General features: G+C 38.0%; 2 protein-coding genes across 2 annotated transcripts; one reads left to right on the top strand and one right to left on the bottom strand.

Annotated features, from left to right (window-relative positions):
• The first annotated feature begins 2484 nt into the window (after positions 1 to 2484).
• Positions 2485 to 9893, top strand: LOC107555330 (mitogen-activated protein kinase kinase kinase 19-like). The gene is made up of 8 exons (XM_016238087.1): positions 2485 to 2625; positions 3069 to 3123; positions 3914 to 3995; positions 4438 to 4646; positions 5215 to 5948; positions 7633 to 7734; positions 7875 to 8575; positions 8954 to 9893. Exons 1-8 carry the CDS (start codon positions 2620 to 2622, stop codon positions 9042 to 9044), a joined length of 1980 nt encoding a protein of 659 aa, XP_016093573.1. The 5' UTR covers positions 2485 to 2619; the 3' UTR covers positions 9045 to 9893.
• Positions 9894 to 10299: 406 nt separating this feature from the next.
• Positions 10300 to 23120, bottom strand: LOC107555362 (cyclin-T2-like). The gene is given in 10 exon segments (XM_016238126.1): positions 10300 to 10724; positions 10727 to 11855; positions 11946 to 12016; positions 12109 to 12272; positions 18673 to 18718; positions 18949 to 19011; positions 19386 to 19446; positions 21580 to 21708; positions 22209 to 22290; positions 22895 to 23120. Coding segments are annotated over 10 exon segments (2091 nt in total). The 5' UTR covers positions 23053 to 23120; the 3' UTR covers positions 10300 to 10536.
• Positions 23121 to 23453: the final 333 nt, after the last annotated feature.

Consider the following 23453-nt stretch of genomic DNA (forward strand, 5'->3'; position numbering starts at 1 on the left):
CAGAGCCTGCAGGGTAGCATTAAAGAGAATTTACATTAGAAGCAGAAGTCTAATACCTGCTACGCTCGCTTTTGTGTGCAGATTAGGCATGGAAATGTCGATTACCATCTCAATGGGTCAGATAATATGGGCTATTGTGTTTGCACAAGAGATTTCTGGAGGTTTACTGTAAAACATAAAAACCATCAGTATCTTACTGTGTCGACAGACCAGCTTATTTATAGCACGTCACACACCCACACAGACTCTCATTCCAGATATCACATGCTCTTTAATTCGATCCCACTACTAAAATATAAATCATATTCTGTTATTAAAAGATAAATGAAGGCTCTGACCCATAATCAGCATGTATCTTCCAGACTGAGTAACCACAAATAATTCCAACCCTAAAATTGCACACGGCCGACAATCATTCTACACTCTACATCTGCATTCAAAACAAAGCAGACGAATTTAACGTAGCTAGCTAGCTAAATAAATAAATCTGATGTAATTGAATTAAGGTTAAAGTGAAATGAATAAAATTACATGAAATACGTGACAGGTAACTTGCCTTTCTAAATTATTCTTTAAAAAGCCTGGCACAACTGGTGGTCATTAAGAAAATTATGATTTTAAAGTAAACAAAGAAATTATGGTGAGATGGCAATGTTGTATTTCTGTTACATATCAACCTTCCAAAAAAAGCAATAAAACTTAAAAAAAAAAAAAAATAAATAAAAAAATCAACAGCACCTTTGCAAAATATCGTTTATTTGACGTACACTTACATATGCGCCATCATGATGTCATCAAGATGCTTTACAAAACATAGACATAACTTTACATGTAAACAAAGCAAACAAGCTAGACTTTAAAAAACAGTGAAAACAATATACATCGACTAGTCTAAATAATGCATATGACATGAAAACTACATTTTCCAAACACACACTTCCGGCTGGAGTGATAAATCAAACCGCGGATGGATTTTTTGCATTCAGTGATGGTTTTTGAAATGGAAAAATCAACAGTTATATCGAAACGTATGTGAATGTATAATAAAATCACAAAATTTCGAATCAAATATTTAGTATATCAAATGTAAACGAATTATTTTTTTTTAAATGGTTTTCTATTCAGTTGCTTTTCTCTCTCTATATATAGGGTATATACTATATGCGCACGCACACACACACGTTTAGATAATGTGCTGTTTAACTTTTTTTCCCCTTAAGGATTTGAATCAAAGCTATTGTTTACTACATCACCACCAGTGTATCCGCGGTGAACACTAGAGGTCGTGGCTGCTCATGTCACTCAGCTCAGTAAGTCAGCACCAATGCTAATGGACCCTCTTCTTCATGCAAGTGTGCTGCTGCAAGCACGGACTAACATTCATAATAGTAAGTATATACAGTTGTTTATTGGGAATGAATTTGATTGCATTTAAAAAATGACACTGATAAATAGATACATACAGAAATATACACATACATGCATTTCCTGTAATGTGGTTTGACAGATTTCAGTGAATAAGCAAACACAGTAAGCCAAAAATTTAACTGGATCCACTAGTTAAGGCTATTTCACATTGCACCGATAGATGCTAACAATGCCAACAGACACTGTCAGGTTTAGTCCAATCGATGTGTTACCCCTGTCGGCATCTGTTGTTATGGGTTCACCATTTGCTTTCTCTGACTGAACATGTTCAATCAGCAATTGTCAGGTCGCAGAATGCCCTAAGCTGTACTCAGGGGCGGACTAAGTGATTTGGGGGCCCCAACACAATAACTACGTGCTCTTTTAGGTCTAACCCTTATTTTGCTCACTCGCTCTCATAGTTTATTTATCCCTTCACAACCAGTAATTAGTCAACCTGATGCTGTTCTAAAGCCATATTAGGCTACCTTTTTTTGGATCACAAAAGAAGATTAAAAAGAAAATGCTTGCACTTGTCCAATTAATAAATTGTAAACTTTTTCAATATTTTTACAAAGATGAAATTATCCCATGCAACTCATTCCATAGTCAAAGTGTTCTGAAGGCATACGGTATGGTAGGGTTAGCCGAGAAACAAAACGAAAATGTAATCTATTATTATGCAAAAAGTATTATGCGTTCAAGAAATTAACAGATATGTCTGTGATTGGCTATTGTTCAACGCTGCAAATAGGTTTCTGCAATATCAGATGGGGCCCCCTGATTACCCGGGGCCCTAAGGGGCCGCTTACCTCGCTTATTGGTTAAGTCCGCCCCTAGCTGTACTGTAATCTGATGTTTTTCGTCGCTATAATCATTTAATATTTTATATGTAGTCCAATCAATGTTTTCATTTAAGTTATTTGTCAAGCATGTGAATGCAGTGGTACCAGCAATACCAGTTGTAACTGTTTAAACAGTTTAACACTTTAACTGTGTAACAGTTTTATAAGAAAAATCATTCATTTATTTGTAGTGCAATTCATTAGAAACCTGTTTATGTTCTCAGTGTGATGACTTATTTTAGTATTTGTATTGTATTTTGGAGAAACAATATTCACGTGTCTGGACGCATCTTATTGGCCAACGAGTCCTTCTGTGCTCCCCAGCTGCTCTCCTACACGTGGCTGTTGCACACCAGATTCAGATGGGATGAAGGTCAGGTGCTCTCCCACTTCTTACTCATTATATACAATGAATCTTGACAGTGTTTCTTGCAGAAATCCATTTGAACTGTGTGAACAAAAGCATACAAACATAATGACGGCATGAACGGTGTCAAATAATAAATAAGGCTCAGTGGGATTGTAAATGCAAAGCCAATTAAATGTAGTTTATTTACTCTGAAATGTTTTGATTAAGCCCTTCATGGCGTTTCATTTGGCTGCATCTTGGTCACATGCATCACATCTGGCTAATGATGGTGTTATCTGATTGAATAGATGGCCTCCAGATGGCCAGTAGTCAACAGGTGAATTAGTCATGTGTGATTCTGTGAAAGGTTATTGTAAGCGACAGCCAACCTCACAGCTTTTGTTTCTTGCTGCATACCAGCTGTGACATTGATAATCTTTCCTTTACTGAACTTTATTTTTTTGCAGAAAGATTCAGCTGAGATTATCATGGCACAAAAGGATCATGCAGATATCCACCAAGGTCAATCAACAACTAGACTTGTGCATTGTTAAACCTAGAAGACAGAATACAGTGTCAGAGGTACACCTGGAAGATCATTCCAGAATGACAGTGACTCTCTGTGTCCACCGGGCTTTCAAAAGCTTTGGCAACCTGTTCCACCACCCTCAAACAAACACACACACACACACACACACACACACAAAGAGTAGTCTCAGACCGTCCCTCAGAGAATCCATGACAATAGGAGGGGTGTGTCTGACTTTTTGGGCTTCTCTGTTTCAAATGAGTCAGACTACACAGAGTCATCCACAGAGAACCTCTGACACTCACAGATAAGGATTATGCAAGACTCACAGGAACTGTAAAACATTTGGTTTCACTTAAGCTTGGGCTAATTTAGAGAGGACTGACTTTGTGAAAGGTACATTTTGTATATATATTAAGTTTACAAGTTGTGTGTGTATATATGCACAGTTCAATGATTTGTGGTCTTTAAGATTTTTAAAATGTTTTTGAAAGACAATTTACAAATCAAAACAGCTGTTTTCTTTTTCATTTATTTTAAAATGTTATTTATTCCTGATGACAAAGTTTAATTTTAAGTAGTAAGTATAAGACAAAATTGAATTTTAAGTAATATATATATATATTCTCTTTTCATAAATCTCATAATTCTCATTTCATCTCATCTCATTCTCCTTCAGTAATATAGGTGTTGTCAGTTTTTATATTAGCTCCGCAGCATAACCATGAGGAACAATTTACATGACTCTTTTTACCCAGAGTGTATTTGGCTGTGTGTCTGCAGATAACAGGATTTGCTTTGAGGGTTGGATGGAGCCAAAGATAGACATCAGACAAGATGGCAGAGATGAGAGGAAGCGAAGCAGGTTAGCCAGCTGACAGCATACACACCCATTCATCGCTTCTTCATCAAATTAAATTAGCAATCAGATAAACAAGAGAGCCAATCACAAGCCAACAAATCATACTTAAACACCACCAACAGCAGCTGTGTAAACATAAAATGCACAAACGGTCCTCACAAACAATTTGCCTGCATGAAACCTCATGTCCATTCAGTGGCTCTCATTTCTACACAAAGACTGTATAGAGGAGTACAGTTACAGGATCAAGCCATTGTCAGCATAAGACTACGGTTCCAGGGTGTACCATTATCCAGAGAGAGAAAGAGAGGGGAACTTGTCTAAGGAAGATTTAACTCTGCCCTTACTGTTAAGAAACATTCGGCATGTTTCAAAAGAAGATATAGCTAATTTGTAAATGCTTTGAACAATGTGAACATGCTAATGTAAATTTATTTTCACTTAGTCGGACATCATCCTTGCCTAGCCTATGGAACAACAGAAAAGACTGGGGCAAAATAAGGTCCTTGCATCCATCACTCAGTTTGACTTCTTCCTCAATACCTGTTCTTCCTACTGCTCATGTCACTCAGCTCAGTAAGTCAGCACCAATGCTAATGGACCCTCTTCTTCATGCAAGTGTGCTGCTGCAAGCACGGACTAACATTCATAATAGTAAGTATAGACAGTTGTTTATTGGGAATGAATTTGCTTGCATTTAAAAAATGACACTGATAAATAGATACATACAGAAATATGCACATACATGCATTTCCTGTAATGTGGTTTGACAGATTTCAGTGAATAAGCAAACACAGTAAGCCAAAAATTTAACTGGATCCACTAGTTAAGGCTATTTCACATTGCACAGATAGATGCTAACAATGCCAACAGACACTGTCAGGTTTAGTCCAATCGATGAGTTACCCCTGTCGGCATCTGTTGTTATGGGTTCACCATTTGCTTTCTCTGACTGAACATGTTCAATCAGCAATTGTCAGGTCGCAGAATGCCCTAAGCTGTACTCAGGGGCGGACTAAGTGATTTGGGGGCCCCAACACAATAACTACGTGCTCTTTTAGGTCTAACCCTTATTTTGCTCACTCGCTCTCATAGTTTATTTATCCCTTCACAACCAGTAATTAGTCAACCTGATGCTGTTCTAAAGCCATATTAGGCTACCTTTTTTTGGATCACAAAAGAAGATTAAAAAGAAAATGCTTGCACTTGTCCAATTAATACGAAATGTTTGCAACTCCGGTTTATGAAAATCTTAGAGTAGACAGTTCTGCAGAGAGAACCAGACAGGTCCATACAGCACTTCAAGTTAAAAGACAAACCAATGGAAAACTGAAGGGCCAAAAAACAGTGGAGGTTAACCGAAGGAAACAAGCTCAATCAGAGAGATCCAGTCGAGCTAAATGCAGGCAACTCAAGCGGAGGGATAATGTTACCAAAGGGATAAAGAAAAACCCTCCTTCTTCAGAGAATAAATGCTATGTCCTTGTAACTTCTGCTTGTGGAGCAGTCCAGCAAAATAAATCTGAAATGCACATCGAGGGAGATGGAAGGGAATTATCAAGCCCAGAGAGACAACGTACTTCCATACTATCAGTGATTGAGGAAGTACTTTCCAACACTGTATCCAAAACAAGTCTCATAAAGGAAATAATAAATCAAGAACAAACTCCAATTGATGCAGGTGCCAAAAGTGAACCTGAAATATCAAATGAAATCAAATTGCCATCGCAGCCTCTTATCAATACCTGGACAAGTGATGGAACAGTCTCACCTGTGTACCACAGCTTTCTAGATGAGGTTGGCGATGGACCTCTCACAGATGACCTGCTGAGGTTTTTGGCAGAGGAGTTGATCTCACTCGAGAGAAGAGATGTTGAAACACTCAAGACTGAAAAGGAAGATAGCACAGAGTTAAAAAATAATGTGCCTTCAAGATTTAGAATTTTTTTAAATGAGGTAACATTCTAACATATCTCACTTGTACATCAACCAACCCTGCTCCTAGAGAACTACTTTCCTGCAGAATTCAGACTACAACTCTGCTTCAACATACCTACCCTGGGCTCCAGACTGCGACTTAAACGGTCGCATTTGCTACCAAAAATAGCCTATTCATTTGCGAGTGAAGTTTTCGCTGAAGTCGCCAAGAAGACTATATATTTGCATGTAATGCCCTTTTTCCCTGATTGCTTTGCGATCACATCTTTTGTTATGTTCACGTATTAAACTGAGACGACGCGCATCAAAGTTTTAGTGGGAAAAAGTTTGAAACCGTGCTCATCTCTGCAGCACAGACGCACACCTGCTGAACGCAGCTCAGTTGAGCAGCGCGAGAGAGATCGAAAATGACGGAGACGTGCGAAGTGAAAGTGCTCAAAAGCAGCGTCTATTTCGTGCACAACTTGAACAAACTACAACGGGTAGAGCTGTCAGCTGTGTGGATATTGGCAATATCGTTAACAATTCTGGTTTATAATCATTACTATGGCATCTTCTTATCAAGATCTTAGTCTATATACTGTGTTCTGTTAATGCTTGAACTTAATATCATGAAGCGCACTTGCCGTCCAGTAATCGCAAAAAAGCTTTGTGCTTTGTTACTTTTTAATAAACAAAGTATCAGCTTTAAAATTATGCCAAATTAATAACGAAATTCAAACAAATACGGTTTTGGCGCTCTTTAATGCAGCAGGCGCGATCGCTTTAGCGCCTCAGTTCAAGCGGCAAGTGAACCCATTTATAATACATAAATAATGAACATGAATTAATATCAAAAGGTAGGCTATTTTATAAGAGAGCCAACAGTACAATTTACTGAAATGTCTCATGTAATCGCTCCTTCTGTGTCAAACTGCGGAAAACGTGTAAAACTAAACATTGCAACGTTATAACACATTTACCTCAGAATAACTATTCGGTATCCATAAGCTCATTAGTCAGCTAGAAAAATAACTAAAGAGGAGCATTTTGCTATATTTTTGCGCTATTGCATATTAATATTTTTACTTAACCTGTTGCCTACATGATTCAACTCTTATAAAATTGCATTTTACTAATGAAGAAAAACAGACTGAATGTGTGAAAGAATATGACAACATTTATAGGATGCTTAGGAGGAGCCCAAACTACACTCAGTGGCCAAGTGATGCTTATGGTCCATGATATTGGTACAGATTCTGTGTAATGAACAATTCTTTGTGACTGTATATTTCAAGTTAGAAAAGACATTTAGTTCCCAGGTCACCTACAAGATGGATTAAAATGCTGATAAAGTCAAGAAAAGATGAGACATAAACACAACAGTATGATTAAAATGTAAAAACAATAAATAAACAATAATAATAATAGAATAAATAAAACAAGTTCATTCTGTGGCACCTAAAAAATTAATTTGGCACCTACGTTTTTTTGCTTATAGGAGCCAATGGCTCCTTACTCAATTTTTTTGTCTGGGGCCCTGCTACCTGTAATTTACAAAGTAATAATGGTAAAAATAACCCTGAAAACCTTGATTAGCTGGTTTAGATGTGTTTGACTGGGTTGGAGCTGAAATCTGCAGGATGATAGCTCTCCAGGAGCAGAGTTGGATACCCCTGCGCTATTTTATGGGCCGTTACATTGAGTTTCTGTTGTCCATCAGGGTTCATTCTCAGGTGAACTGCATTACACGAATGGATCTTGCTCAGATGATGCCATCACATGGACAAAGGGAGAGGTTCTGGGTAAAGGAGCTTACGGAACAGTAAGCATTTAAATGCAATCATTTTAAAGCACCCTTCTTATCTTTAACGTAAACAATCATGATATGCAAAAAGCTCTCGAAGTATAATCAAACGTAAGACTTTAGTTGTTTCACATTTTATTTTATATTACTATTCATAGGTGTATTGCGGGCTAACCAGTCAAGGTCAGCTGATTGCAGTAAAACAAGTGGCACTAGATGCTTCCACTTCAGAGATGGCAGAAAAAGAGTATGAACGCCTGGAGAGAGAAGTGGATCTTCTTAAGACCCTTCATCACACTAACATTGTTGGTTTCTTGGGCACAGCTCTCTGTGAGAATACTGTAAGCATCTTCATGGAGTATGTTCCAGGGGGCTCAATCTCAAACATCTTGAGCCGGTTTGGACCCTTGCCAGAGATGGTCTTTGTTCTATACACTCGACAAATTCTGGAAGGTGTTGCCTATCTTCACGCTAACAGGGTCATCCATAGAGATCTGAAGGGGAACAACATTATGCTTATGCCCAACGGAGTGGTCAAGCTAATCGACTTTGGTTGTGCTCGTCGTCTTGGCTGTCTTCACACTTCAACTGGAAGTAAGAGTGACCTTCTGAAGTCTGTGCATGGTACCCCATACTGGATGGCACCAGAGGTGATAAGTGAGACAGGTCATGGACGAAAATCAGACATCTGGAGCATTGGCTGCACGGTGTATGAAATGGCCACTGGAAAGCCACCCCTTGCTCACATGAACAAGATGGCAGCCCTCTTTTACATTGGGGCTCAAAAGGGCTTAATGCCATCTCTGACTGATGACTTCTCTACACATGCAAAGAGCTTTGTCAAGGCTTGCCTAACCAGGTAATTGACTTTTACTCAGAAATGAAATGTTTGCTATGGATATTTTGTGATAATTTTTTAATTCGTTGTATATTATTAGTCTAACACTGTCTACACCGGATGCGATAGTTGTCGTGTCGCGCCACAACAGCTAATGTCTGTCTACACTGGACGCAACAAAGCGACCATTAAAAATCATTTGAACTTGGTGTCAGTTAATCATAAATAGAACGAGGCATCAGTTTACTGTCTGGGATTTGTCGTGTTGCATCCAGTGCGGACAGCATCACTGATTATAATGGGTTCTGTGTTATTTTTTTTGCGCCGCTCGGATCCGGTGCAAGTTCTCTGCACATTATCCTTTGTTATATAACAGTGGAACAATTTTCCTCTTTACAGAGATCCAAAGCAACGACCTTCAGCAGAGGAACTGTTAAGACATCCATTCATCTCTCATCACAGCCAAGCCTGCAATAGGCCAATGAACTGAAAACTTAATTCACCAAATCAAAAAGTGACTTTTAAAAACAATGATACAAAGCAAACTGACATTGTGAGGCAACATAATTTAACATGGCGAAAAATGTAATTTATAAAATAACACAGTGAAGATCTGGAAATAGTTATTTGACAGATGTGCCAATAAGTTCTTAACGCAATAAATGATCACATAAAGACTGAGGTTAAGGTAGTGGAAACCATGGAATTTATTATTAAATCTAAATAAAATTGGTTAAAGACAAAAAAAAGTGTGCCAGGGTTTGCACTTGCCTTATCCAACTGCAATTCAGCGATCCAAAGTAAAATGATGATTTGTACAATGCTGGCCTCATTTACCAATATCTTCACACTAAAAAGAATCAAAATCAAAACCATTCATCCATATTCAGAAATAATGTTACGGGCCTATGAAATCCCAGATCTCTTTGGGTCAGCACTGTGATAATGAACTCAATCACCTTTTACCCACATATGTTTCTGGTAATTTGTTAAAGAGTTGCACAAAATAGGCTATTGCTTCAAACCAAGAATTATATAAAATGCACTTCACAGCGAAGGTTATGTAAACTTCATAGAACTATACTTTTTGAGGCACAGCCTTTGGCATCCAGCTTAAGGTCATCTTGAAGATCAAAAAAGGTACAAATTGCATGGCCCTGACAACATGCCAGGTAATTGGCAGGGTGTGGATTGCCTGCTAGTTCACCCTCTCCTGATAGCAACATGGAACACCAGTTCTAGAGCACATCACTAGAAGGCTGTGCTAGAATTGCCAATATGATAGATTCTAACACAGAGTCACAAAATCCCCCCCACCCCAATATATATATATATATATATATATATATATATATATATATATATATATATATATATATATATATATATATATATACAGTGGATATATATATATATATATATATATATATATATATATTTTACAAGCAGCTCCAAACCTGAGAAGTTATGGTACAGCTTAAAACATACGAGAATGTATGTAAATATTTCTTCACAATCAGTAAACAACTATCTCATCCCTTTCATTATTAACATGCAGCTCACATAGAAGGTATCAGATGAGGGAAAATGAAACAAAGAAACATTCAAGGAACTATGGAACTTAAATCTTGATTCTGCATTCCTACTACTAACTTTGTTTAACAAATGAGAGGAGCGTCAGTCATTTTAGAGGGTGCTTTCAGTCTTATAAATTTTCTTGTGGCAAAAAATGTAATCACAAAAAGTTTTTTTTACTATAATGGCCCTGACATTCATATACTGGCTCACGCATTCATATAGACTGCTCGTGAGGGAATACTGAGGAAAGCAGCAGTTATACAGAGACTGAACCGAACTGCCAGAAGATCGGGAAGCATTTTTATTTTCTTTCTCTTACTCTTCACATTCCTGTTTTTTTCCTCTTCCTAATAATGAAATCTATGCTCGATTAAATTTTATATTTTATCCTCTTTCCTATCAGTTCAAGAGTCCATTCCTTGGGCACTTAACAGCGACTCAAGCGTGTCAAAAGTATTTTTGTAGTCTGTGTGTTGGCCATTAGCTAGGCCGGCACCCTCAGGGCCATGGCTCTCCACTGGTTTCCTGTCCAGTTTCACTAGGGTGCTGAGATGTCCGTAGCCCACCTGGTATGTGACAGGGGGAGGGGGAAGGGAAGGTTAAGAACAGAGCTGTGAGATGACACACACTGCTGAACAGAGGAACAATGAGAGGAACTACCTGCACCGCCTTTGGAGCTTTTGTTCTTTTTGGAGTGGTGATTGTGGCTGGCTTCGGGGTTCACCCTCTTGCGTGAGGAACTGGAAGCTGAGCTTGTGCCATCGCCACCGGAACCTACTGGGCTCCGAAGGACCGAACCAGATGCGGGTGCCTCAAGGCTGCTCCTGCCATTGCCGCTATGCGTGTGCGTGTGTGAGTGGCCGTGTTTGTTATGGTGACGATGGGCTGAATGGTCTCTGTGTTTCTCCTTGCTCACAAGCGGGCTGGAATGTTTGCTCTTTGCAGCAGCCTCGTCTGAGGAGCTGTGCCGCTCAGAGGAGACCTTTATTTTCATTTTTAGCTCCTCCTTACTTGATCCCCCCTTCTCGCTCTGGGAGGGGACTGGAAGACGCAGTTTTAAAGAGCTCCCTTTCTCGCGTTTGTCCTGCCCAGGTATGGGCAGCTTCATCTTCAGAGGTGAGGCAGTGGTGGCTCCTGCTCCCTGCTGCACGTGAGACAGTTGGGGCAGGTGCTTGTGGTGATCTGTCTGAGCACCACAGACCTCCGTCTCCACGTTCTGCTGCTCTTGCCTGCGTTTCTGCACAGCCAGCTCAGCAGCGTGTTTCTCCCTGTACTTGTCCAGAGACATTTTTTGTGTGGGTGCTGCAGGTGGAGGACAGGCCGTGGCCTGGTGCTTTGCCCCACCGCTGGCCTTGTGTTCATGTTTGGCAGGGTTATACTCTGCGCTTTTGTCAGGCCGGTGTGGATGCATAGAACTGTGTGGGGGAAGCTGTTTGACAGAATACTGGTCTGAGTGCACCTGGTCCTGAGGCCAGTCACTGGGGGCGGTGTAAGTGTATGAGGTTCCCTGCATGTTGGCAATGGAATCAAGAGAAAGACTGCTGCTTGAGTTGCTTGGCAGGGTCACTGGGAAAGATGTTGAGGCTTTGGAGAATGCTGTATTTGTAGAAACCCCGGGAAGGGCATCCATCAAGGACATGTCCTGGGTTAATGAAGGTCCCGCTAAAGAGCTGCTGTCTGAGGCCTGACCATCTGATTTGGGCTTCTTAGCAGCTTGTGTAGCCTAGAAATAAATACAACAACAACTATGCGTTATCCAAATTAACCAATTTAAAGACACCAAATGCATGACTTATCTATTCTAATCACTTACCCTCCAGTTACGAATCCTCTTCAACCTGCTGGGTGTCTTCTCTAATATTTGCAGAAACTCATGGGTCAGTTCTACAACAAAATTTTAATGAATATAAATCATGGGTGACAGCAAATAGTGCAAAATGAGCCTTACATTGTAATTTACGGGAATGTCCATTTACCATCAAGAAGTTCAAGTGTAACTGAGCTGTCCACATACTCCCACCAGTGCTTTCCATCGGTGGAAACAGGGATCTCCCAGTTGGACCACTTGCAGGCCAGGTGAATGCAGACGCAGGCAATGACTGTGGGCTTGTACTGCAAGCAGAAGGTGGTGAGGTGCAGACTGCAAGAGCAGCACGTTATGGAGGAAGAAAAAAGACAACAAAGAAAGAGCACAAAACAATCAGTCACTTAGCAGATAGAAGGCAGTAGGGATGTAACGATGAACTGCGAGCCGGTTGAAAATAGATTCAAATATGTGATGATTCAAATCAGTTGAAACACCAAACAAATCGCGATACAACTGGAGTAGGAGTTTACATGAATGTATCTCTGAGGGGAACTTACCATCTTTAGAAAAGTTTACGTGGTATTTTCTTTTCATCTTGCCTCTGAACAATGCATATTAAAGTAGTGTTCATAAGCGCAGTAGTGATGGGTCGTTCTTGAACGATTCGTTAATTTTGAACGAATCTTTAATGTGACTCGGGTAGAACGAGTCATCTCTGGGAGTGATTCTTTCAGTCGCGCATGCGCAACATCCTATGGGTTCTGTTCTGGAATTATACAAGTAGTTCACCGGTTTCAAGTCTTCAGGTTTTTCCGAGTTGTTCGTTCATCACGTGACAGCCCCATAAGCTTAACCTATGCCGTTTGAGCCGGAAAGAGAATTGATTAGTTCATCTCTCGAGTCTTCTGGTTTGAGTCATTCATTTATCACGTGACAGCCCCATAAGCTTAACCTATGCAGTCTGAGCCGGAAAGAGAATTGATTAGTTCATCTCTCGAGTCTTCTGGTTTGAGTCATTCATTCATCACGTGATAGACCCATAAGCTTAACCTATGCAGAGCCGGAAAGAGACTTAAAAACAATAACCAACTCTTTATAACCTGTTACAACATTCTGTGTTATGGAAAATAACCATCATGACATTCATAAACTGTAAGAAGTAAAATGCTACAATTTGAGACCAGAAACGCATCACGTAACTGTAAGAGTAAATAATAATTATACTACTACTACTACTACTAATAATAATAACTACGCACCCGTTTGTGACAAAAGAACGAATGATTCGAAAGACTCAAGAGATTAACTAATCAATTCTCTTTTCGGCTCAGACTGCATTGGATAAGTTTATGGGGCTGTCACGTGATGAACAAACGACTCAAACCCGAAAACTTGAGAGAGATTAACTAATTAATTCTCTTTTCGGCTCAGACGGCATTGGTTAAGTTTATGGGGCTGTCACTGAAGACCCAGGTAAACAATGAATTAATCTTTTCTGTTTCAAATAGCATTATAGTTTTGTATTGTTTGTAGTAGGGCTGCACGATATATCGAAATATCGCAAGGGCGTGCGATATCCGAATCATTTTAATAATAGGCTACTTAAATCAAAACGTTGCAAAAGGTCAAAGTTTTAGTTCGAGGCATATAGCAGAGAATTGCGTTAAGAAGAGTTACGTGCAATAAGTTGCAGAAAACAAATCTTTGCCGTCTCGTCTTGCTGTCTGACTCACACCTGAAGCGCGCGCACAAGCCGCATCTCGCGCAGAGTCTCTTCAGTAAGGATGGGCTTATCGATCCAAAGTATCGATATATCGATACTGACACGAGAACAAAAAATATCGATACTAAGGTGCATTTTATTTACCAGTGGTTTTATTTAACAAAAAAAAAAATAATAATAATAATGCGTACAATATGCATTGAATTGGACGAATAACCTTTGTTAGCGAGTAATTGTGTAGGATATAACTATTTTCCTGCTCATCTGAACACGCAAATGTTGCAAGACAGAACCAATCAATCACAGAGAGCGTTCACTCACTTCTGACAATGCATTCAAACAGGGCTGCGTTTCCCAAAAGTATCATAAGAAAGCATTAAAGCTTTTGGGAATGGCAGCCCTGAACAAAGCTTATCAGCGGACTGAAAAAAAAACACAAATGTTTTAGTTATTTCACAATAAACAAATTGAAATTGTAGCCTACTTAGTTTGTGCAATTACAATTATTTAAATTGAACATTGAAAGATAATATTGATCATGTTCTATTCTGTAATGTTAATAGAAATCATACACTGTCAGAACAAAAAGGTTGCATTTTATGCATGCAACAGCCATTCACTGGCAGTCCCTAATGGCAGTACAAAATATTGCACTAAATCAAAAGTTCAAATGTTACAAATAAGTTAGAATATTAATGTTGTAATACTGGTAGCACTAATATAAAAATGTGATGATATATGTTACAAAAAAGTAACAATTTTGAAATACGTTGATGGTTGTATTTTTTTGTATTTGATCTCAGTATTCCTATCAATGTTGTGTAAGGGTTTTTTTTATGCATAATAGTAACCCTAGAATGTGATCAAACAGTTTAAAATAGCTGGGCTAAGATATGTAACAATTTTTAAGACTGCAGAAATATGTTAATTCAGTATACGCATTATCCCACCGGTTACAATTGTGACTGACCATAAAATAAAATTCACACACTTTTCCAAAAAAAATTTTTTTTTGATTATTTCAAGGGTTACTAATGACACATCATTTGGATATTTTCATGTCTGGGAAAAATTTGGGATTAAACGGGTTAAAATGCGTTTTAAACAAAGTTAAGTGGTTTTCATTACCCATTTTACTCTTAGTAATTTAATAAATTTCATAATTTAAAAGTTTAGTGCAAAAGTATCGAATCGATATCGACGATACTGCCTTGAAAAATATCAGTATCGTATCGAAAATAAAATAAGGGGTATCGCCCATCCCTTCTCTTCAGTTCTGCCGCACACGTGCAAAGCGTGTTTCAGACTGAGCTGATTCGTCTTTCGCATCTCCTCATGTTTGAACAGATGCATACACAGAATTATGTCAATAGTACCCGTCTCGACGATCATTCTCGTAAACGCAGTCGGTTATGTTTTAAATGAATTCGGATGTGTATCATATTGGATCCGTGCAGTCGGATTTAAAGGGACAGCAGCCTATAAATACGTGCTGCTGAATATGTCACTAATGTTAATCAAACAACAAAACAGCTATAACAAAGATTAATCTAAATTTAATTCAGACAGTGAACACTATGCAGTGTTATTTTACACCTAATTATTACATTTCTGTATCTGAATACTACCGTTTATTTTATCTATGCTTGTAAATTGTGTATTTCTTTTTTTTTAATGACTGTTCACTTGCCTTTAATCATGTTTGAACTTTCTCAGACTATAGTTTCTGCTGTGGTATATGAAGAAGTACTTAAAGTGTATGGAAAGCAAAGTTACAATGATATAAAATTATTAGTGTCATTCATTTTTTTTGTTTGTATGTTCACACTGATGTTAAAATGACATTTTCTGATTTGTGACATTACTTTTTATGTAATGCTAAAACACTGCTGGTCACTTTCAGAAGTTGTAGTGATTCTTTCTTTTCCAAGAAAGAATGTGAAACAAATTGGTTATATAATTTTCATTTTTAAATATAATTGAAATTGATTTTACACACTTTAAGCAATATCGTATCGCATATCGAATATCACATTTTTTTTACAAGGTATCGCATATCGCATTTTTCTTCAATATCGCACAACCCTAGTTTGTAGTGTGATCAACATTTGCGCAAGTAGCAGACGTGTTAGGGAAGTAACACATAACATTTTAATTAAATTTTGCTAAAATGAACGAAATGACTCCAAAAAGATGCTGAACGAGACTCAAAGGTCCAAGTCACTAAAGTTCCCATCACTAAAGTGCAGCTTTGCTTTGTTTACAGCGGTAACCCAGGAATCACTGTATCACTGCTGTTCATAAGTGCCTCCTGCTGTCAGAGAGTGAATCTGCGTCTCATTCAGCTCGTCTGCTGTTTCGTTCAGATATGTTTTATGTAGTATAGTTTCACAAAATTGAAGTCAGACCATTCTGTTTTTGCCTCAAATTTCGAAATTATAGAGCCTACTTTAGATTAAAAAGTACTCAAGCTGCATCTTTGTTTGGATCGTGATTAAAATCCAGTGGTTGCTTCTAATTTTAAATGGAAAGAGCACAGACAAAGCCTTAGTTTGTTCATATTAAGATATTTCTTTTATTTGTGTAACTTGTTTGATTTGGGGTTTGTTTTACATTTTCAATTTAGTTTTGTTATATTTCAATTTCACAAAGAAACATGCAGCAATAGCCAATTACTGTACAATGTCTTTAATCTCATTTTGTTAAAAAAATTGTGAGAAAATCGAATTGTGAAATCAAAATCGTGAATCGAATCTTGAGTCGAGTGAATCGTTACATCCCTAGAAGGCAGTGTTAAAATTTAACAGAATAGAGAATACTATTATGAAAGCATTGAAGCCACTAAGATATTCCCCAGTCGTGAGTAACATTCTTCAAAAATTTACCTGCACAGTTCAGAAACTACTTGATTTAGCACCATGCAATTTATTAACATTTTACAATTTCGACATTACAAAAAAAAGTCATGTTTTGTGCTCAGTAGTTTACAATGGGTACAAACTGAAGGGCAAAAGCCAACAAGAGAAGGGAAGCACAGATCGAGATTTTCTTTTAAACTTAAAAAGCAGGATTACTAAAGTTATCCATGTAAAGATACACAGATTGGCATAAGAGGAAATGGTCTATAAGGCCTAATGTTGGAGTGCAATCAGCCAATTCTGATCAGCAGCTGATCAATTGTATTATCCCTATATTTTAAATTTAGAATAGCAGTGGAAAGTAAAAAAGATTCTATAAAAAGTTTTACTTTGTGGAATTCAATCTGTGCAAGCAAAAAACAATAGGTTTGTTACTCATAATCAAGGATAAATTTGATACTGACATATTACTGTACATTCAATAACAGGCATAAAAGCCTTCAGTCAACAGAATCATAGGGAACAATAAAGCAAACAAGCATATGGTTACCATCCATATTTACCACATAAGAATTGCAACCCCACATAATAAAAACAAAGCAGGGCTGACTGTTTGGCCTCATCAAGTGCTTATTCTTTAATCTCTGTAAACTTGTCTACATCTCTAAAAAAACAATGTTAGTATTTTAAAGTATGTGGAAGGTAGTTACTTGTTCTGCTAGGGGAAAAAAGGAAATGCATCTGAACTACATCAATAGTCCCTGAAGAAAAATGCTAACAATCTTTTAACAATCTTACATTGAACATAGTAGTGTTGTACTGACATTTGAGACAAATAACAATAAAATGAATCCTCAGTCAAAGCTGGATGGTAACCCTGTGCTACAGAACAGAATCAATGTTTGGACATGGGGTAAGAGGAGCCTTTAAATCCTAATGCAACAAAGACAAATGATATCTGCAACATTCATTAACTGCATTAGCTATAGGTGATCAAGATCTAAAAAAAACAGCCTCTACTTAAATTTAAAAGAATAATAAAAATAAATAAATGCAAGGATAAACACACAAGGGAATAAAAATTATGAGGTCCATCCAGCATCGGACACATTGGCCATACAAGACTGGGGTTAATTTATCAGTTAAGTTCCATTAATTGTGTATCAAAACCTATACAGCCCACATCCTTTGGGTAACATGCTCTTGTTTGAGGGCAAAACAAATGCCAAAAAAAACCCTGATGGCCATTTATATGCAGACTATGTGTTGAGCATATGCCGCTCTAGTCCCATGTTCAGACATCGTATACAATGCTGCAGTATCCCTATGCAAACAAGGGGGCAAACACTAATGGCAGCTAACCTGATTTAAAAATAATGAAGACAATAACTACACAATGAGGGACAAACACAAAAAACAATCTTCTATTTGATTAAATTACAATGACGACTACACCCTTTAAGGACCTTTTGTTACACACCTGATACCAACAATTTTTAAAGATTATAATGGGTATAAAAATACATAGCCAATCAATTAAAATAGAAAACCAAACAGGTCCTTAATGGGTTAAATTGCATTAAAACAGGTATATCACAACGGCAGCACAACAGATGTCTATATCTCAAAATCAATTCAGGCATTGAATGACAAAAATAAATTAAAATAAATAAAAAATGTACTTCTAAATAGTCTGAATACGAAAGACCAAAACAAAGGTTCAATTATCACTTTGAGAATAACAAAATCATAGGAAAAAACAAAGGGGTCTGGGTACTTACCGTGAGGACTTCTATGTAATGTTTACATCTGTGTAATCTTTAGCTGCTATTCAGGCTACCAAAGTGTCTTTTTTAGACAAATGCACTTCTGTAACCCAAGCAAACGTGAGGTTCAAGAGCACCACTACACTTCACATTGTGCATTCAACCCCTCTGTGCCAACAATGATCCCCCGTACAATACACCGCACTGCAACCGGGGCCGGTGCCACCGAACCCCCTCCCCACCCTGCTCTGAGGGCATGTTTGAGAGGGGGGGCGTCCCAGTAGCCACCGGTGCAAGGAGGGTGTTGGACACTGGTAGGGTAACCTGCAGTAAAGGAAGCTATAGTGTGCAGTCACAGTGCAACAAATGAGGTTCTGGATAACAACCTGTTGGTAGCCATGAAATAGGAAGTCTGTGCCAGATCCTTGCTTGCTGTGAAAGTAAACAGAGAGGGAGAGAGAATGGCAAAAGAATGAGAGCGAGTCAAACTATACACACGAGTAAGAATGAGACCCATTTAACCTCAATACAGTGAGGTTTACCTCTCCATGAACTGCATGCTTACTCATAGTTCAAAAGCCAATAGTTTGATTCAAAGATTAAGTAAGCACTGTTTTATATCTAAAGTTGATTGCAGAGAGCATATGAAAGAAAGTCTATACCTCGCACTAGCTGGGAACATTTCACTACATCAGTGTGTGGATGTTCAATTGTTATTTCAAAGCCTGCAATATAAAGCACATGAATTTAATTCAAAGCTGAATCACACTGCTATCAACACCTGTGGATCATGAAAGATAATCATGCATTAGCTAGACCAAAGCTTTTAAAACAATGTGGAATTGTTGAGATGATACCCATGTATCATGCTGCAAAATAACATCCCAGTTTAACTGAAAATCTATTTGGTTTCTTTGCAACGACATTCAAAATCATCATTCTGGAGAATTTAGTCATGATACAACTTTTTTCAGGCAAATACTCTGAGTGGAAATGTTTTTTTTATTTTTTGTTTTTTTCCAAAAGTGACCCACTGTCAGCAAGTCTTCTATGTCCACTCTAATATTCAGTTGAAAGAAACCTCCTTCCATAGACTTACCTAAAGTCTGCAGCACTATGGTTTCAAGTATCACCAGCTCTTGAGCTTGCTGGAGGTATGCCTGAAGTTCAATAGACAATCATTACATGAGGCTTGTAATGTGCCTTTCTGTATCTTCAACCCATTAACTGAATTACAGGCAACATTAATTGTTTGCCACACAATTTTTTTCTATTTGTCTTTCATGCTGGATGTCTAATGTCAGTGTCTCACTAGTCCATTTTCACTTGTAAGCCTAATTTATGTTCTTGATTGAGAATCTAAGGGAGTCACGAGTTCTGTGAGATTCACATGAACGGGAAAGAAATAACAGAGGCATTTGTTTAATCTGTCTCCTCTCTGTCATTCTTAAAGAAATAGTTTGCTCAAATTAATTATTTACTCAACCGCATGTTGTTCCAAAGCCTTAAGAGATTAGTTTATCTTGAATATAAAATATATAAAATAAATTGAGATATTTCTGGATTTCTGGAAATGGATCTCTGTCTCTCCATTGAAAGTTCATTCATTCAAAACTTTCAAATATGGTCAGTGGAACTTGCATGACACACATGATCAAACCTCATTGGTGTCAAGCAAGCATGTTTGAGCTTCCTTTAAAGGGGTGGTTCAGTGGTATTTTTCTAGGCTTGATTGTGTTTGATTGATTGGGGTGCAGTCTAACATGTGTTAATGCTTCGTTTGTTAAAAAACGCATTATTTTTCACATAATTTACCTTTATTCCACACCGCTCTGTCCCTTCTCTGAGAAACAAGCTGATCATTTCCTTCTTTTATGAAGCCCCTCCCTCAGAAATAGGCGATGGGCTCTGATTGGTTAGCTAGCCCAGTGTGTAGCGATTGGCTAAACCGTCTCTGGTGCGCATCTAAACGTACCGCCCTTCTCCTCAGCGGCATGTGCTCCGGTTGTATTGTACACAACGGCGTTGTTAATATTGCTTATCAGTTTGAGCTCGATTGAGAAGCAGAGGATATTATTGAAGAGGATCGTGCAGAACCTGTGCAAGCACGGCTTTTAATGGTAGGTCTATGTTTTTTGTTTGTTGCTGTCTCATACTTTTAGATAAGCTGTTATTTGTAAATGCTACTGCTTATGTTGGCTTTTAATATACAGTTTTATCCTGATTAAAGCTTTAATGCAGTACGGCAACTGAACGCGCGTCCATGTTTAAAGCTTCTCATAGCTATGTGAAAATAAGTGTATAATTGTAACAGTTCATTGCTGGAGCTGAGCTGAATGAGAGAGAGAGAGATGCAGAGCAGAGCAGGGGACGCGAGGAACAGTATTGAGAACAGCTGCTTTAAAACATTGATTTTGAATCTTGTGAATCAATTAGAATCGTTAGAAGACAGAATCGCGATTCATATATGAATAGATTTTTACACACACCTCTAGTTTTCTATTCCTCTTCTCTAAAGCTGCCCACTTTGCTGCCTTTTCCCGAGGACGGGGTTTATCTGGGTTTGTGACGTCACGAACCCGGGAAGTAACTCGTTGTAGTCACTACTAGCCGTTTTTGTAGACATTAAACTGCCAGAATTTTAAAAGACGATATCTCCGTTTGCATTGAATTTTCAGCTTCGTAACTTTGCAGATATTGTTTATGCTCAAACAGCAACATTACACACTAACGGTAAAAAAAGTGAAATCGAAATGAACCACCCCTTTAACGATGTTCAATAAGCTTTAAGTGATTAACATTCGTATGTGCACAATAGTCGAAATTAAATTTATTCATATTTGTGTAATCATGTCAAGAGTCTTGGATTAAATAATTTGATTCATATGGATTTGTTTATGATCTCTATCAACTTTTTGAAGTGTCAAAGTTTTGGGTGAATACTTGAAATAGAGGCAAAAAAAATCTGTCATGTTTCATAAAAAATATCTTCATTTGTGTTTTGAACATGTACAAAAATCTTATGGGTTTGGAACAAGAGGGTGAGTTTTTTGGGGTGAACTAAACTTTTAATCAGTGTATGTGACAGACGTGTGACAAAAGAGGACAAGATTTTTAAAAACAGTTGAAACCCTAATCAAAGTCAGGTTGTTTGGAGTTGACTAGTGAGACGACTGATTCTGTAATGACAGAATCTATGGATGCAAGTGTAGCAGAAATTATCCAGTGTGATGAAAAGTTTGAGGAAATTGAAGAAGAAAATAAAAAAAACAATAATAATACTTAGGACTTACATTACTCTTTGTATCCAGTGGAGGCTCCTGGGGGTTTAAACACGCATGCGCAACTTTAATGACATGTTCGAGTTTCCGTGGTTGCTCTTCAACTTTTGCAGCCAGAAATAATGTCGTTGGGGAGATGGTCTGGAGGGGAAAGAAAAAATGTCACGGTCATGTCAAAAGATGCAAGCCTACTTTAAAAAGCTATTTCACTCAAAATGAAAATTCTGTCATCATTTACTCTTATGTTGTTCCAAACCCATAAGACTTTCATTCATCTTTAAAACACAAATGAAGTTACTTTTTATGTAAACAAAGATTTCTTAAAGTTCATGAAAAGATTATAAAAACTAGCCTATATGATTTGTGCAGTTTAGTCTTCTGAAGAGACACAATCGCTTTAAATGAACAGATTTCATTTAGGCTTTTATTCATATAGAACCAATTAATTTTGTTCTCAGGTTCATTGCTGTGGTTAACAGAGTTCTATACTGTATCTATTTCACTTTCACTTTGGAAACCGCATTAACAGTTGCACTGAAAGACCATTCTTACACTCCAGCGGAAGCACAGGCTCATGAATATTCATATGGCTGAAAAGGGTATATGTAATAGATGCAGGCAGTATGGATGGAAACACTTACATTTCTGTGGAATTTGGTGAAAGAGTGGTACATATAAAATCTGTGCAAGTAAACAATGGCAGTATTTATTGTGAGTTGAGAACTGATGTTTAGAGTTAAGGAAAACGTAGGGTTACGTAACTTCAGCCATTTACTGACTGAACGTATTACGTATGCGTACACGTACGTATTACGAATTATTTACGTATTCGCGTTTCGTACTGATACAAGTTGCCAGAAATACCAATACTAATATTTTAAACAAACGTCAAAATATGTACATAAATCATACCTTGACAGGGTTTAGTAGTGCAGAACGCATTTAATATTTACGGGAACCGGCCTGCTCGCGTGCCTGACATCACAAATGCGCCTGAGCTGCTTGAACATAAACAACGTAAATTCAAGGTACAACTAGCTCATTATGATGTTACATTTAGATGATATATAGATATACAAATCTTACGTTAATCATTTGTACAACATTAACATTAATCAGCAAGCGCCTGCCCGAGTCTTAAGTGCGCGCTACTACTATAAGGGGGATTAATTGACAAGCTCAAATAATTTCAGCCGAGTTCAGCGTTATTACAGATATTCATGGTACACAAAAATTATAGATATTATCGGTGAGAAGGCAACACAAACAGTCACAGCGAGAGACAGAAACGGGCCTGCTGCTGTTGATCAGCGCGTCTGAAGGATACACATTTAGTCTCTGGCCCATGTCCTGAATAAGATTCGCGGCTTGCTGTCGATACGACAGCTCTCTGTCTGGCTCCACTCCGCAGCGGCGAGACGGGGGGGTTTCGAGCTGTTCCCGGGTAAAAAACCATTTGGACGATGATCCCCGGCACGCCGCCATTACCGTCCAGCAGACGAACAGAGAACGAGCTTCACGTATTTTCACATACGTCACGTACGCGCGGCGTCAAGTCCTTGACGTACGTCTCACGACGCGGTTCTGCTGGGAACTGTAGTTTACTTTTGCTCATAGTGTCGTCGTTGTGAAGTATGAATGTGGATGTTACATGTGTTCAAAAACCATGAGCAAAGCAGACCTTACATGTGTACAAAAACGGGTGGAGTAATAACTTAAAATAAATGTTTTACTGAAATCCTTTTGAGTTCATTATTTAAAGCAAACATCAGACTAATTTTTAAAGGTGGATCATCCTTTTATATCTAGGTGTATATATTACTTATTCTTTGTGGTTCAAAATAATTTATTTAATACACTTTTCATTTAACCATTTTCAACCATTT

The sequence above is a fragment of the Sinocyclocheilus grahami genome, unplaced genomic scaffold, assembly GCF_001515645.1.
Source record: "Sinocyclocheilus grahami isolate Dianchi unplaced genomic scaffold, SAMN03320097.WGS_v1.1 scaffold532.1, whole genome shotgun sequence".
Taxonomy (NCBI): Eukaryota; Metazoa; Chordata; class Actinopteri; order Cypriniformes; family Cyprinidae; genus Sinocyclocheilus; species Sinocyclocheilus grahami.

Excerpts from the sequence above, each read along its gene's own strand:
- LOC107555330 (XM_016238087.1), top strand. Across the intron at positions 3,996-4,437 it reads GATGAGAGGAAGCGAAGCAG|TCGGACATCATCCTTGCCTA; the intron begins GTTAGCCAGCTG and ends ATTTTCACTTAG. Across the intron at positions 4,647-5,214 it reads ACGGACTAACATTCATAATA|AAATGTTTGCAACTCCGGTT; the intron begins GTAAGTATAGAC and ends CCAATTAATACG.